At 37.3% G+C, this 18,276-nt stretch overlaps 1 protein-coding gene across 1 annotated transcript in view; it reads right to left on the reverse strand.

Annotated features, from left to right (window-relative positions):
• LOC121389456 (mannosylglucosyl-3-phosphoglycerate phosphatase-like) overlaps nucleotides 1–17,027 on the reverse strand; it is a 28,080-nt gene extending 11,053 nt beyond the window's left edge. Inside the window, exons 1-5 of the mRNA XM_041521091.1 lie at nucleotides 16,812–17,027; nucleotides 15,913–16,136; nucleotides 8,146–8,232; nucleotides 4,862–5,001; nucleotides 816–941 (exon numbers count right to left, since the gene is read on the reverse strand). Of these exons, the coding sequence (XP_041377025.1) occupies nucleotides 816–941; nucleotides 4,862–5,001; nucleotides 8,146–8,232; nucleotides 15,913–16,075 (516 nt within the window). The 5' untranslated portion in view covers nucleotides 16,076–16,136; nucleotides 16,812–17,027. The remainder of the gene's footprint in view (nucleotides 1–815; nucleotides 942–4,861; nucleotides 5,002–8,145; nucleotides 8,233–15,912; nucleotides 16,137–16,811) is intronic.
• Between the last annotated feature and the right edge of the window lie 1,249 nt (nucleotides 17,028–18,276).

The following is an 18,276-nucleotide window of genomic DNA, read 5'->3' on the forward strand; positions in this document are numbered from 1 at the left end:
AAATAAAGTTATGTTTGTAGCAGTGTTGGTATAAAGTGCTCCTACTGGCAGTAGCTAACTAGTGGGAATTTTCCTATTAGCTCAGTTGGTAGAGCATTGGACTCTCGCACTGAGAGTCTGTGGTTCGAATCCCCTCAGTGGAGGTTGATTTTTTTGCTACATTTAGAGCTGACATAGGGACTGGGTGTGTTCTTAACACAAGAATACAATTATAACCCAGTCAGGACCCGTAACAGTTCAACTGCCCGTGGCCCACAGCTCCGGGATGTAGCTTCACTTGATGGGGGAGTATGTAGTAGTGTTGATATAAAGTGCTCCTACTGGCAGTAGGTAGTGGGAAGTTCCCTAGTAGCTCAGTTGGTAGAACGCTGGACTCTCGTACTAAAGAGTCTGTGGTTCGAATTCCCTAACTGGAGGTTTATTTTTCTGTTACATGTTTACAAAATTCTGTTAAAAAAACATCTGTACTGAACTGTATTATATTAACATTTTATTACAAATTTAACCATAAAACCAAGATGTAAAAATGCTAACTTTTTTTAACTGTGTATGTTTGCCAGACCATAATGTCATATTTAGTATCGGCAAAACATGTAATTTGTAAGCACCAAATCAATTATATATTGCACTAATACATAATTCCTCAGTGAGTTTGAGTACTGGGGTAATAAATAAAGAGGTACAGAATTAGAAAATGTTGAATTGCATTATTTTGCTGAACAATAATATATAATTTAGTCATTGTTTGAAAATTTAAATCATAGTAAAACTTAAAATTATTGTATAGTAAAATTAATAGACTTATATCATCATACCTGATTTCTTAGAATGTTTGCAAGTCGTTTTCCTTCATCTACAAAATCAATGTATGTGACATCATCAGGATCAAGAGTGGCCAATGTTTCAATCCATTCCTCTTCAACTAAACCGACAAGACCAATCTGAAGTAAACAAAACATCACTAAGTTGGAGTTGTACACAAAGACAGTTCTTACAAGCCTGAAACAGACGGCTAGTTTTAGTTCAAGAACACGGTTCTTGGCACCCACACACATCAGCTATCAGTGTTCTCTGTCCAAGTCAGGGTAAATGATTAGTTGTTAGTGACATAAGTTTGTGTAAAATGGCTGTATGTTTACCATCCCATTGAGATAGGCTAGATGTGAGATGGGCTAGTGGTAGAACATTTGCCTGAGGTGTAATGGACAACTGATCACATAGATTTATGGACTCAACTTGGTACATCAAAGGCCATATGTACTGTCCTGACTATGAAAAAGAACATACAAAACATCACTTTCTGCTTCTTTGGCATGTGGTGGCAGTAGATTTCCTCCTCTCTATCAACCAAATGCTGAAATAACCAACAAATAGCTTTAGGTTAAAATGTGTCCGAACCTCAACAAACTAACACACTGGCAAGAGATAAAACCGAACAAGAACAAAGTGTATAGCATGCTTGTGCTAATCACCACTGATATTCTTGTTAGTAAGTCTGTGCTGTTGTAAATATCACTACTGGTAGTTTATATACAGCTCCAGTTGCTTGCTTTGTATTGTGTAAAATAACATGTATACTACTCAAAAGAATTTAAGGGTCATACGATATTTTCGACATTATTTTCTGAATGTCAATTATATTAGCTAGACCATAATGTCACGCATAGTATTGTTCCATTTTGACGAAAGTGGGTCTAAGCAACCCATTAACGAATTAAAATCCACTGTCATTGACACTGTCGACTAGTTCTAATGGCGAAAACATGCTTACATTTGCACGTAAATTAGGGCGAAAGCGAAAGGTCTGCTAAGTGCCCATAACTTGCTTTTTCACAAAGCGCTTCATTTGCACGTGTATTCCATGTTCCCAATGCTGAATTTCCGTATAATTGGAGCTTGCGTTCGTGTACGGTGCACACTCCAAATTCGACAATGGTATGACTTCAACTGACTATCGAAGATCGAGGAAGGGCTATTGCTTGGCTTCAGGATGGCAATACGCAAAGAAATGTTGCTCTGAGACTTGGTGTCAATCAGAGTGTCGTTGGCCGACTGTGGCAACGGTACCAAGCAACGAATTCTGTTCGAAATCGTCCACGTTCGGGAAGACCCCGAAGCACTACAAATAGAGAGGACCGCTACATCACCAATATGGCTCTACGTCAACGCACAACCACTGCACGCCGATTACGTGACAATCTGCTGACTGCGACTGGAACTCGAGTGTCTGATCAAACCATACGCAATCGTCTGAGAGCCAATAATCTACGCCGCCGTTGCCAGACTGTTCGACGACCACTCCTACCACGTCACAGAACGGCCAGACGTCACTGGTGCACGCTTCATCTGCAGTGGCAACGTGTTCAGTGGAGTCGAGTGATGTTCACTGATGAGTCCAGGTTTAGTCTCCAGTTCAACGACGGTCGGGTTCGTATCTACAGACGTCCTGGGGAGCGCTTCGCTAACGTTAACGTTAGACAACGTAACCGGTTCGGTGGTGGTAGCGTCATGGTGTGGGGCGGCATCTCTATCCACCACAGGAACCCCCTCTATGTGGTGGATGGCAATCTAAATGGAATCCGCTATCTGAATGAGATTATCCGGCCGTTGGTTCTCCCAGGCCTTCAGCAGATTGGCGGCGGGGCAGTTCTGCAGGATGACAATGCCAGACCCCACCGCGCCAGGGTGTTAACGGACTTTCTCAGACAACAAGGTATCGCCAGGATGGATTGGCCAGCATATTCGCCTGACTTGGCCCCAATAGAGAACGCCTGGGACGAATTAGGCAGGAGAGTTCGGGATAACCATGCCCCTCCGACCAACCTTCATGATCTGGGTCAACTTCTTATGGCAGAGTGGCAGGCCATTCCCCAAGAGTTCTTCAGACGTCTGATCAACAGCATGAGGCAACGATGTGTCGAGTGTATTCGCGCCAGGGGTGGATTCACACACTATTAAACGAATGTTCTAATGTGTAAAATCCATGTGTGACAACCTTCAACTTTGACAGCATGTCATGTGACTTTCTTGTATACACTGACGTTTATTTGTGGTTTTTTGTAAATATGGAACAATAAATAAAAAATTTGGTGTAGTTTACACAGAGTTCGACAAATCCGCTAGCCCGACGCCCGTGGCTAGTGGTTTTTAAGTTCGGGCTAGTGAGAAACGCAAAACCACCCCCTCTCCTTATCGCTCGATCGTGTTTTTGTTTTTTCTTCTTTTTCTCTCGGCTGAAATTTCGTTTAATAAATTTGATTGTGACGTTTGTCATAGAATAATATCAACAACATCATCTGTATATATAATAATAATCCACTTGAACTAGGTCTGCAAACTGCAGTAACATGCTATCTCTACATCGTCACGGTTACAGCATGCATTGTTTACTTTTCCCTTTCAAGTTTCTGGCACAGGAAATAAGTCTAATGACATGCGTGTTTTGATTGGTTGGACACGTCACGTGGTAGTTAATCTCGCACATAATTATGTTTTAGGCTAACTTGGAAATCACCAATCGCGACGACAGGTTAATCTCAATCAAGTAAACCCCAGTCATGCTTTGAATTTCAGTGTTTGTTTTATTTACCTATTGTTTTCTAATTTAACACTTCGCTTACATATGGTTATCGGCAACCAGGAAAACAATTTACTTCAATGCTAACCGCACATGCAATGACTCGGCTTGGGCTATTACGTTTGGATAATGTCTCACAGCTGCCGATACAAGATAATACCTTGTTTGTTCATCAATTAACAACGGATTAGATGTCGCCATTACAGTCTTTTGATATCGGTCTGACATGGGATAATGCCCTGTATTTGAGCAATTGGCAGTACCGTTCCTGGCGACATGAATAGTAGGCCCTAAAAACATAACCCACTACCAAATACACTGAACCATCTATTATCGTGTCACACTGTCGTACCCTCATTTAAATTTAATTGTTTTGATAGTGGTTTTAGATACCAACCATGAGTTTAATCAATTATTTTTCCCCGGGAGAGGGCAAAAGCGAAAATAGGACAATAATGATGGATCACACTTGACAAAAGACCAAACGTACATGTACAACACGACAAAACTGAAAGTTACAACATAATTTAAGTGCTTGTTTCATTTTACTGTTATAATCGTAAATGTGTAATCTTACAAAAATTAGATAAAAATCCAGTTATAATTGATCAAGAATTTGGGCTAGTGCTTTATCTTGGTGGGCTAGTGGTTTTCACAAACCCACTAGCCCTGTGGCTAGTGACTTTTCAAAATATTTGTCATACTCTGGTTTACATCATCAATCTAATACACTCTGAAACTTATTTGGTTATAAATTTTTGACCCTTAAATTCTTTTGAATAGTATATTTGTTATGATTATGAGGCCACTGTTTTGGGGTGGTTTTATAAAGATTCTTTGAACAATTTTTTGTGAATTAGTTATGGTGAATAATAAAGTTGATATTTAGTACTAAAAGCAATGTCATTGTTTTACATAAATACCACACATATAAGAGACAATGGCTCTAATATTACCCAGAACATAAAACAGCTGCTGTCAACTTTTCAAAGAAAGACCAGGGGACAGAATTTCTAAACTATCTTAGTACTATGATATTGTAAAACTGTCTTGGGGTATGGCCTGCGTTGTTGTGACATCATAACTTATGACAGTTTCACGATATTGTAACGCAAAGATATCTTCGAAAATCTCTAGCCAGGATATGATGACAAGGCTGAGAACAGGTCATTTTAGACTCAACTATCACAATGTAAGCGAGCAAGCGCCTCACAGCAGAATTTGTCTGAGTTACTAGGGTCCCCCATCTGAGAAAAGATGACATTTAACACAAAAGATAATGACCTTGATTCCATTCCACTCCAACATTTGAGTGACTTCTCCCAGTGCTAATGGTTCTTGGCTGAGATTATCCTGGACATTGCTTAGCAACCAAGGAAATGTGGTAGACTTAGCCACTTCTTGCAAGTGATCAACCCCAAAATCTGAAGTAAAAATGACACAATTTTTTTTTTTTTTTTACATAGGGCTATTTTTATTTACAGAAACATATCACAACCAACTATGATACATTAACGTATTTATAAATTACAGAAAAAGACTAATAAACATGTTCTGAATTCAGGTATTAAAATAAATTGAGACCCGTCTTTCAGGTTACCGTGTAATTATGTCAAGAACAGTGCTTTGTTCTCCATAAAATCTTACTTAAAGGGACATACCCTAGTTTCTAAACACTAAGGCATATGTTTTACAGTGTTCGAGATTAAATTTTTTGGCCAGTATCCCAGTTGGATACTAACATTTCAAAATCTGGTATCCTACCTGAGAATTTAGTATTATATGGTATCCCGGTGGGATACTGAGTTCTTGACGTCTGGTATCCAAAATTAAATTCGGGTATCCCCGGAATATCAGGATACCGTTAATCTCGAACACTGCGCTACCATAATCAACCCCTGCAATTGGCCATGGTAATCAGCAATGCCGTGGAGTTTTTCATTCTCCACAGCACTTTTTTTGTACTGTGGACTATTTTAGATTTTTTTCCCCACAGCTTGTTTTTTGCTGTGGACCTTTTCTTAATTGCAGGGGTTGCATAATCTAAAAGCCCTGGGCTTATTTCGATGCCTGTAAATTTCAAGCAATTCACCTTTTAAAAAAACAATGTCTTCTCAATCTCCCCGCCCCAACCCAATTAATTACAGACAAAATAAAAACACTTAACAACTGATCACTTGCTATGCTTAACAACAGCTGGATTATAGCTATTTTTGTATGAATTAAAGCACTGATACAGGGGCAGATTTAGGTGAAACCAACCAGTATTTGCATCACACCAATGCACCTCCTCCTATTTAGTACCAATATTTCATTCAGCATGTCACACATACTTAATTTTTGACTCGGACCACGTTGACGTTATCTTAATCAGTAGAATTTGAAAATTAAACTGCATTAATGTTCTTGGTTTTGTTTTGAGATATTTGATCCAAAAAGAATCAAAAGGATTGCACAACAGGCAGAGCCTATATAAGTGCTCTCCTAAACAAGATGGACATCAGACAATATTCATAATCATATATATAAAACATAATAACAATTTCCAATGGCATAAAATATTTAACTTAATATTTTTTAATATATAGCAATAAAAGGTAGAGAATAAGATAGTCCGTCCCATTACCTACAAACATGTTTCTTGTAAAGTAAATAACTTCAGTTTGATTTGACTAAGAAGAAAAGTAAAAGTATTTTGGAAATAAAAAAATTAATTTTTGTGTACAATTCACAAATCAATAGGCGTATAAGTAAATTTCACAGTATAAAAAAAACTATAAATCCTCAGTATATAGTCGAGCCAAAAGTTTGCCAAAAAAATATGCACAGACTACTAAATTATCTGCTGTTATTTTCTCTAAAGGAATATATATATAGACATAATATTGGATTGCCTATAATGTTACAATGCTGAAAACAGTTTTAACGTAAACATGAATCTAAAAGTGTCACAAAAGTTGAAAAATACTAACATCGCATAATGAGCGTTAAAAAACATTTGGAACATTATTGTAGTATAGAAGTGCCATTGATAAAGTGAAGTAGCATGGCCACCGCAAAACGAAAAAAACGACGCACTCAACACATTTTATTTACTGTTATATGGTGTCAAACATATGGTTAAGTACCACACAGATAATGAGAGAGGAAACCTGCTATCGCCACTTCAGAGGCTACTCTTTTCGATTAGCAGCAAGGGATCTTTTATATGCACCATCACACAGACAGGGTAGTACATACCACGGCCTTTGATAGACCAGTCGCACTGGCTGGAACAAGAAATAGCCCAATGGGCCCCGACGGGGATCGATCCCAGACCGACCGCACAGCGAGCAAGCACTGTACCACTGGGCTACGTCCCACCCCTCAAAACGAAAAAAGGAATACCTCCTATTCCCAATGTATCTATTTTGTTTCAGTACTGGGGCTGATATTTAGTCCGTTTACAATGGTGTTAACTTTTGCAAGCATTAAAGAAACTGTTTTATAAAATGTTTTCTTTTGTATTTTGTTTTAACTTTATGTTTGAGTCAAAAATTGTGCGTTTGAAATGTAATTTCAACGTAACTTGGAGGTAACTGATCAGGTTACTCATGGGTTAAGCCAGAGCCCTCAAAAGTACCTGGTCTCCGGCGGCAAATCGCCGCCTGAAACAGCTTTTGCCGCCGCCTACTTTTCGTTGTTGGTAAAAAAAAAAGTGTTCTCTCTTCTTTAATTTCTTCGATTTTTCACATGTTTCTCGGGGAGGGCCCCCAGACCCCCCGCTTTGCCAACTGCTATCATCACTGTTGTAGCCTGCTACTTCTTAAACTATTGAGGGCGCTGGGTTAAGCAAATATAATTCATGTAACTGAACAATTGGTTACCTAGGTAAAAACAACGTGAACCGACGTCCAGTTACCTCAGATTTCGAAAACATTGTACCCTGATGCCGTAACAATATCTTCCCCAACTTGTACCCAGTCTAATGCTACATTTGTACACTGGAGCAATAGTGGCGTAGCAATAGACTGGGAACCGCCAAGTTTTTGTTGGATGTTTCCTCCCTTAAAATTTTATTTGAGACATTGATTCCACATCTGCAGAAAATTGATACAGGTAGGTTTATAATTAGTAATGTTAGAAACACTTATAGATTACTGCTAAATATTAATTTATGTTAGCATTACTCAAAAATAATTTTGCTGATTCCGTTTGTTTGCAAATTTCATGAATTCCGTGATTTCAGTTGCGGCGTAGCAATAGACTGGGAACGAAATAGTAGCCCATGTAGTGGCGACAGCGGGTTTCCTCTCAAAATTTGTGTGGTCCTTAACCATATGTCTGACGCCATATAACCGTAAATAAAATGTGTTGAGTGCGTCGTTAAATAAAAACATTTCTTTCTTTTTGCACAGCTTGGGCAATCAGAAAGATGGCTTAAAAATAAATGATAATTTAAGTTGCTAGCATAGTTATGAAGCTGACAATGGATAATGTTCTTGGTCTAGGACAGTGATACCCTTAAATATAAATTAATGGTTGTATTAATTTAATTCCACCCATTTTCATTGATTAATAATACTCACCAAAGTCATGATTGCCATATAGCGCACATCTGACACCGATGCCATTCATAACCGGTATCATCTGCTCGCCTTTCATGAAAATACTCACTGAAAGCAATATAAAATTAAACCTATACAAAATATTTCATTGTAACAGAAGTGCAGTATTCAAAACGGAAAAAATATCCGCCTGGTCCCCCCACCCCTCATCAGAGTAAAGATGGATTTTTTGATGGGGCTTACAGTCTGCGAAATTAGCCGGATGCCCGATGCCCCAGACATGTAGAAATCGCGACGGACGTGTAAATTTTCCAATCTCACATGCCCGACGGGCACCTGTTTTAAAAACGCATAAATGTAACAAAACTGGACAGTAGAAAGTTTTTTTTCTAAATACTTTTAAAATTACAAATTGTTTACACCGGAAATGAAAGTCGTCTAGAAGCAGACAGGTGTAAATTAGCGTTTTCATTTTACTGACATCTCGGCCCTATGACGAGTCGGCCAATTGATACCTCGCCCCTGGTATGACTAGATACCGGAAAGGAAATTTCTGCTTCCTCGCCCCGGGTCGTTTTGTCCTAATTTTTTGTATATGTGTTTATACTACAAGTGCATGCATTATATCATCAAATTTGGTATAAAATCACGTGTCCTGTCACTCTGTAAGAAATCTATAATTTTGGTGCGAACAAGAATTCGTGTTAACAAATGAAAACAACTGCATGACACATGTCGAGTTTCTTGCGTAATGTCGAGGGTGCAAAGCCGGGGAAGAAACGGCCATCTGAACGACAGGCGTCATCAAAAACAGAGTATGAAGCAAAAAGAAAACGTAGCTTCCAGCCGCAATGGTTGAACAAATGCCAATTACTAATAAATGCATGATATGCTACTTTATGTTACATATACTATACATTTTAAATGTATGTAAGTGAGAAACAATGTATTCCTCATCAATGCACCCACTTCTTGGAAATGAACTCAATCACGTGACCCAGGTTTACAACATTAACTGGTACGACAAAACACGACTAATAAAAAGTAAAACTTGTTGTCGCTAGTAATCAAACATTTAATATAAAAAAAAGCAACATGTCTTAAACAGTATTTCATTTTATTTAATCGCATATTCTAGCTTTACAAGCAGCTGGCAGTACGCTACTGAATAGTAGACCAGCCACATGGACATGCAAAAACAACGCTTATTCACACCGTGAGGCGGATCAACTGAACAAAACTGGTTGAAAATGTTTGGTTCTAAAAATCGTGATGGAAAAAAAATCTTTCGCCAAACCAAAAAGTATTTATAAATAATATAAATACATATGTATTTGAGTTCTTTTGTGTCATTATCAGTTGAATATATATGAGTTATCTGGTATTTGTTTTATATTCTATCAAACATTTTAATTTAAAAAAAATTATTCATGTTCATGTACTTTTTATTGCAACAAAAAACCATTTAAACAATTAAATGTCAATGTTTTAGTGTTGTCAGTTGTTATACAATTCACTTGATATTTTATTGGATATATCAATTCATCTTCAAATGTGGACTCTCCTACATTCCTAATGGACTCTCAAAACATACGGTCATGAGTCCATGGACTCAATATTTTTGGATGAATGAGAACCCTGCATTTAAGCGGGTAAAATTCTGCAAATATATGGGCATCTAGAAGTTCATTCGGGCAAGTAAATTTTACACGTCCACTTGCCCGGGGATGCAGACGATCCGTCCTCTGGACATTTCGTCCACAGACGATTCGTCCACAGGCAAAAATTACCTTTGGACAATTCGTCCACTAGGTTTATTTTAATATATATTCCTTGCACGGCACCAATACAACAACAACAAAAAAATTATATATATATATATAACTTATTTGATATGGTAGATATTTTTTTTTTTTTTTTAAATCGTTGTGTTTGATATCCCGAGGGTGGTATGTATGTCTTTATGTATGTTCACAAAATATTGTGCAAGCATGCTTGTTGTGGACACAAACGTTCGACTTTGGCAAGGCAATGTATCCAAATAAAAACAATATACTCAGGAAAATAAATTAATACCAATCCAAAAGATAAATAAAAATGTTGACGCAATTATGTTGTTAGGATTCTTAAATGTGAATAAATTTGAATCAAGAGTCCTAGATATAATTGTTCAAACATCCGTTTGACCGATGTGGTGTGGGTAGGGAATACGAGGCTTAACGGCTGCCATATATAATTACATTGTTACTTTTACAAACACATACTAAGGAAGATAATACAATATTTAATTGCTGTTCATGTTGGGGTGTAAAGCCCCTAAATTAGTAAGACCGATCCTTTGATGTCTCCGCCTGCCCCGTATTTAGATAGTCTATTAAGTTGTTTTGGGTTAATTGATCAAACTAATCCATTGATGTTTGATGTTTCTACCTGTTCCTGCTCACAAACTTAAACCAAATTCACTGTAAAAGATGGCACCGTTAATTATGAGTTGTTATCGTCATGACTCAAGTAGACAAGCAAGGGCATAAATAGGCCTATACCATAAGGTAAAAATGTTCGGAATTGTTCACAATGAGTAATATTTGTCTGTCATGCAAAAGGAGCGTAAAGGCCACGCCAAGAAGGATTGCAATGTGAAGGTTTGTTTTAAATGGCAACATCGACGCTGTGGTACAGGTACGTTAACTTTGTCATTTATTTGTTTGTCTTTCCACTTTCCATTAAACGTTCCATTTCTTTAGTACATTTCTGTTTAGCTATATAATTAGGTACAAGCTATAAATTTGTTATTTCTATAGAAATAAAATACGATTTTTCATATGAACAAAGAACTAGTGTTGAATTAGAATGTAACTGTAACAATAGTAAAATGCTATATTGACCGCAAACGTCTTACTATATTTACGTACTCCCTCAATCAATTATGTTGTAATATATTGCGTTATACGGTCGCCATTTCGTCGTCCATGACTATATTGTGCCTTTTAGTAATTATTTATCTAAAATTTCTCATTATAATCTGAGCCCTCAAAATATATATTTACGCACCATCTTTTTTATGTACAGGAATATCACGAGATATATATAGAGCAGCAGTAAAGAATGGGACGGAAATCGACTGGAAATGTGAGATTTGTGTTTGCACAACATCTGATACTCTGTCACCACCACCACCTAGCTTTTCTCTTCCTCAAAGCGACGCCAGTACTTCGTCTTCCACCTCCACCAGGTTTTTCACTTTCTACCACCACCGCCGGGATTTCTCTCTTGCCTCCTCTTCCACCGCCAACCACCAGTTCTGCTCCTCAACCACCACGACCACTGGTACAATCACATAGCGAGGTATGTCTTATTGTTATACCTTGTTTTTGTTTTAACACCGATATTAAAATATTATATACTTTATGCAGCTTGACATTATGTATATCGATGCTATTATATGTTTCATGTTTTTACATTAGACAGAACACTTAATGACTTACAGAGGTTTTTTTTCCTGTTGTGCAATTCTATTCATTTAAAGTGTATTTTACATTTTAGAACACGTCGTCAAGGTCACAAAATTGATGTTTTGGAACGTTTGCTGTTCAACTTGATCAGTCGAGCATAAACGGTGAACCAAGAGCAGAGAGCACACGCCTTTCATTTGAATGCAATGCATCGCAGACCATCGACATTTCTGCTGTGTGCCTGAGGTGCCAGTTTTGCAACTCGACCAAATATCTCCTCATATGCATTACAAGAAGAGTAAGTATGTCATTGTTTTGTTTAGGTTTTTTTGTGGGGTTTTTTTTTTTTTTTTGGTGGGGGTGGTGGTGTATGCGGTATTTGTTTTTTGGCACTAGAAACAAAAAACAGGGGGGGTTTTGTTGAAGATTTTATCGTATTATACATGAAATATAGACTTACAAAAGTAGTGCACTAAGTATTCTTATATATAGGTCACTGGTTGAAACCGCAAAAAAAAAGAAAAAAAAAAGGGCCGATGGAGATTAGTGAAACGGAGAATTACACTCCGGAGTTTGTAGTGGTAGACCAAGGAACAGATAGAGGGAACCGAAGCTGATTGAAACAATCGGTTATGCCTATACCAGAAAGGTAAATACATGTGCATGTATTAATATAAAACAATAGATAAATATACTAGTATGTGATCTTTATTTATTAATACACAATTTTTATATTATGTATGTGTTGAAATAAATTAAACCACGGTGTCTACCATGTATTATAGAAAGTGAATGGCGACCGAATTAACTGGACTTGCAGTGTTAAGAGGAACCCACAACTGGTGCAAAGCTACAGTTAACCAAATTTTGGGAATATCTTTTCTCGAGGCAAAGTGGAGCACAACCATCAAGCAAAACCTGGACTGCTACATCGAAACCGAAGAAAACAAACAGGTACATTTATTCCCATTATGCAATTTGTTAATGATGTTTTATTTAAAATATTGCACTTGCTAACGTTATTTGTTTAATGTCTTATTGTGCGTAACTACATAAAACATGTTTTCTTCCATTTAGGTCCAAAACTCTAGCTGCGGAGCACATTTTTCGGTCGGCAAAGGAGATTGTTGAAAGTGTGAAGCTTGCTGCGACCAGGTTGAAAATATTCAGTCTGACTCGTGTACGTTTGATAGCTGGGCAAGGAAGGCCAATCGACATCGAAAGAAAATTCCGACCCGATGATCCCAAAGACCTGCAGTTTTGATGTATGTATAAACTTACACGTGTTCTATTTTAGACTTGAGGAAACTCCTGAAAAAAGTTACACAATTGGTTCATAAACCCATGGTTATAATGTGTTTAGTGCTACTCCTTTCTTCTTTCCTACCTTATGAAACAATGATTTAATATTTTACAGTTGATGTAGAGTACTTGTGCTCGTCGGTAGACTCGGATGCAGAAAAGAAACGTTTTTCCAAGCATCAGTCCGTGTCAACGAACAGCGGCATCGATTTTTGCAACGCCAGATCAAAAGTTCATCAGCTGGCCCAGGCGAAAAACATGGTACGTCGATGGAACATTTAAAATCATGGCGCCTCCTTTTGTGCAACTGTTTGGACTCCATGCATTCTTCGTCAGATCGGTGAGAGACAATGACCCAAGTAACACTGGCGTTTGTTTGATGTCGCGAAGACAAACAATCATTATTTAGGGGTAAGTGGTTTATATTGGTATTGGTATTTATACTTTTGTACATTTATTTTAATGTATTCATGGTAAAATACAACACGTTATACAATGGGGGCAAGTTTAAAAAAAATTTAACATTTCGCTTGGGAGAGTCCACATTCATAAGCCTTTATATACAACAAAGATTTAAAGATATTTCTTTACCGTATCTGTTGCAAAGTTATGTTATGTTTTAAGTTTTTCACTCACGATATTGACTAATTAATATTTTTCATCATAGGTATTCAACAGTCTTCTAGAAAAAAAAAATGCAACAACAGCCACAAAGTGAGACGTGTCGTGTCGGATTTTGAAGCGGCTACCTGGGCTGCGATACGCGCCGTACTACCACATGTTGAATTGAAAGTATGTTAACTATTAGTATTATAATTATAATTTTACTGTCATCATTTTACGATTTGTTTACAATTTTAAATTTTTTTAAATTTTATAATGTTTGTTTCGGGTTTTTATTTATATATATTTCACATTTTTGTTTGACGTTTTTCTTTTTAGGGGTGCTTATTTCACTGGACCCAGGCGGTTTTCAAAAGGATCAGACAAGAAGGACTGGAAAAATCGTACCATGACAAGGGGACGGCCATATATCTATTCCTGAAACAAGTTCTGTCTCTGCCATTATTTGCCAGCTGAGGATATTGAGGAGTCAGTTCGAGCGACTTTGTGGCTGTTCCGGAATCCCGCCAAAAGGTGGAGAACGTTCTGCATACATGAAAAGAACATGGTTCAGGAAGTAGCGTATGGAAGGTTGGAGAATTGGTCCATTTTGGATTGCCAGTAAGTACATGTTTAGTATTGTTGTTGTGTTGTCCATGACTAATTTGTATATATATTTAGTATATTTTATGTAGTAGTGGTGGTAGTAGTAGCATAGTAGTAGTTTTTATTATTATATCTACATGGTGTGCTTTTTCACATTCAGATTCGAACTAAACAACAACACAGAAGGCTGGCATCGGAGAATCAACGCAAGGCTACCAGAGATGGAATCCAGTTTTACTTGTTGGTTCCTCTCCTTCTACGCGAAAGCGAAAGTTAGTCAAAATGACGATGGAGCGAGCGTTAGCGACGGACGGCTTGGGACGTCTACAGAGATCCAAGCAGAGGACGAAGGCAGGGGGAAGTTTTGCCAAATATGGACACAATACCATGATGGTGAAATTCTGCCAAAACACCTTCTTCGAGCTATTGGCCATTTGTTGTAGCATAGGCTGAAACGCAATGTCCTATTGTTATGACTTAAGTTAAATTAAATTGAAATAAAAAGAATGGTTTTTTGCTTTGTTTGTGTTTGTTTATTCAAAATGTTATTATTAACATTTGTTACCTTGCTATTATATGAAGTTTACCTATTGAAGTGGGTCGGTGGTCTCAGAAAAGTTATTACTTTTCTTAATGCCAAATTACAACGAAAAAACAAATTGATCTGATCTGGTCTGATCTGCCTACGAAAAGAAGATGCAAGTTGTGTGTGTGTGTGTGTGAGAGAGAGAGAGAGAGAGGGGGATGGGAAGAACGGAAATCGGGTACAAACGAATCGTCGGTGGACGAAATGGACACGGCCAGTTAATAAATATTTTGAAAGTGTCATTGATTTGTGGTCGTAATTTATATTTCTTTGATAAAGCAAACCACTTAATAATGATAATAATCAACTACACTGTCAAAGAAATAATTATTTATAGTTATATAGTAAATTCTGTAATTGAGTGGACGAAATGTCCGATGTGGGTGGACGAAATGTACATGGACGAATCGTCTGTGGACGAAATGTCCAGAGGACGAATCGTCTAGAAAGCCTTGCCCGAAGTGTCTCAAAACGTTTTTCATGAAGACTGGGCTTATAAATGAATGGGAAAAACTTCCGAACGTTCCAGCATGCATGCTAATACTATCAGTAAACCTAAACCCGAATGAACTGAATGCTGGAATGTTCGGAAGTCTTGCCAATGAATGAATGAAAGAGGGGACCGGTTGGATATTTTGCCCAAAATAGAGGCTGTTAAAAATAGTTAAATTAAGTTGCGGTAACTGTTGTAAGCTGCTGAAGTATTTCTTCAGTTGCTTTTTCATACACACAATGCAGTTAGTTTTCTTTGATGTCCAGTGTGTAGACTGATCCAATTATTTTTGTGTGAAAAAAAGTGTGCATTTGGAAATAATGGAAATAGGTGCTGTAAAATACAATAGGGTGCTGGGAAATAAAGAGGGGCACAGGAAAATAAAAGACGGCAGAATGTAAAAAGAGGGTGATGAAGTGCAATGATGGGGCAGGTTGCCCCACTTAAATAGAGCAGCGAGAACAATGAATTGTAAATTTATTTAAAAAAAACATGTCTAAAAACAGCTGTTATATACAGACACGTGATCATAATATCAAGTTTCAATGCATACATGCATATTAAAATTTGCTCTCATTATCCAATGCAATCTGTGTCGGGGTTTTTACAAAATAATAATTTTCTTTTTACTTACCTGTATTTCAGATTTTTTTTTTTAATGTTAAACAACCAATGTACACTGCTATTACTAGTATTAGTGCTAAATAGGCAGTATATAAAAAAAAAATGGAAGAATGTTTTCTTACTAAGAGATGGGTTCAGGACATCACCACTGAAAAGAACCAGCGGATTTTCATGTCTGCAGGAATGAATGTACCCTGCAAACCGACTGGCCCCGCCCACAGGCTCATCCCTCTGTGGTTCGATGTTGTACACATCGTTGAAATGCAGGATCAGCACTGATGACATTCTATGCCGACCTAAGTTATACAGCTTCTTCTATTTTAACAACTCTGCCATCTGCAGACTTCTGAAAAAAATACATGTTCAACAGATGATGCAGACACAACAGCACAAGTAGGTGTTAAGACACCTGGGTTGTTGTTTTTTTATAACCAAACCCTAATCTAGAACTGAAAAAGTAGAACTTCTCCCTACCCATGACAAAGGGGAGAAGCTTGTTATGAATAGATGAACAATTATAATCGGCCCCACAGTGAACACCTTTTTTTCATACTATGGAATTAACTATACGTAAAACTTATTTATTTCAGAGCCAATTGTTTTCTAATTTGCACACAAGAAAAGATTACTTTTTTTTATTTCCAGAACACTATTACAACTTTTCGTCTTAAGTCAAACCAAACAAATTATTTACAAAAAAACACTTTTATAGTATGATGGGAAAAGTTCTTAATTATACATTTTGTTCAATTTGTAAAATTTCGTTATCAAATACATGATAGGGATAAATCATACAAATTACATCAATATTCAGGAGTTTAACTTCCTTGTCTTTTTTTCCCTTTTACTAGTTTTAGGTAAAAAGCAATTTTAAAGTAGGATTTTCAATAATTTTTATAAAACTAAAGAAAGCCTTTACTGGAAATAACAACATATGTAATGCCATCCCCTGATATTTGACTACAATTTGTTAATTTTTTACTTTTTGTGGGGTCTGGTTTTAACTTTATTTTGAAGTTACCCTTTAAATTTTCAATAATGGCGGGAGTGCAATTTCAAGAATTTGATGGAAGTTTGTGTTGAGGCCAGTCAGTGTCCGGTGGTTTAAGTCTGTCCTCAATGAAATTTTTACCGGCTACTCAAGTAACTTAGCATAATTATATCACTGAAATAGCAGCCACTGGAACCCACTCCAAAAGTTACTTAGTGTCCGTCAAAAGCGCATAAAAGTTACACTGTTGCCTGTGGAACCTTAGGTCTCACTACACAGATCACTTCCGGGTGACAGTTCATTCATCACGGTCCACTATAGTTCCTAATTGGGACACATGTTATGGGTCACATATTCACTTCTAGCAAATGGTGAAGAATTAAAACAATATGTATGCTTAATGGTAAGCCTTCTGGCTGTATTTTGCCCATGTTATTTTGTAATATTGTGCATCGACCTTTTGGGACATGGGTATATAGCGCAAGTGACAGCCGGAGTGAATCGGTTAATGAACCACCTATTCGGACCGGTACTACAGCCAGATGCGGTCGTATAGCAAAAAACTGAGACGGAAATGTTCTCAATTTTGGAGTGAAAATAAATGCTTATATAATGTATGTTTGCAATGGTGTATGTTGTTAGTGCCAACGAGAACCCGTTCTATGGGCAATCTTCGCTTGAAGTTGGGCAGTTTAACATGGGTTTCAATGGCAGATGACATCTGTGTAGTGAGACCTTAAACCAGCATTCTAGTTTTTCTTTCGTTTTCCTTCTTTATTTTTCTCCATTATTCGTTGACACACCACTGTACAGAGGCAAGCACAACAAAATAAAAATAAAAATAAAATAAAAAACATTTTAAAAAAGAAAGAAAGAAAGAAATAATAAGAAAATCAAATATATCAATGTACTTAGTACATATCTATTTCCAAGATGCATGCATTTTACGATTTACAGCGCTCGCCGCACTTGCGAATAGCGTCACAAATGTGCATGTCTGTACGTGTAGGTGCGGGACGCAGTGAAATTAAAAAATAATAAGGATAACAAATGTAATGTGTTAATCTTTGATAGCTCATAGTTATAGTTAGGACCATAGGCATATTATCTAAATGCTGCATTCGTAACAGACTGGTATTCAGGACCTACCAACTCCAACCCAAAAATATCTTACCATTTGCTTCCACTGCTCCACAATTCCAGTAATAATATATACGACTTCGGGTATAATGTGCGTGTGCAAGAAACTGTGTGTGTTGGGTGTGTGTTGGGTGTGCGTGTGTCTAGAATGTGGCTAGCGACATTATTATGGGGTTTGAGGTCGTGCTTTCCGGAATATATATATATTTAAATAATTTAATTCGCTTGGAGAAAGGATGGGTATTCGACACCCGGAACTCCTGTACACGCACAGTTATGATGTATCAAAACCTTTGTCATACTAGTCCGCCGACTTAGGTGATATAGTAATATTATGACATCGGCTAGTCCTCAC

This window comes from Gigantopelta aegis, chromosome 14, assembly GCF_016097555.1.
Source record: "Gigantopelta aegis isolate Gae_Host chromosome 14, Gae_host_genome, whole genome shotgun sequence".
Taxonomy (NCBI): Eukaryota; Metazoa; Mollusca; class Gastropoda; order Neomphalida; family Peltospiridae; genus Gigantopelta; species Gigantopelta aegis.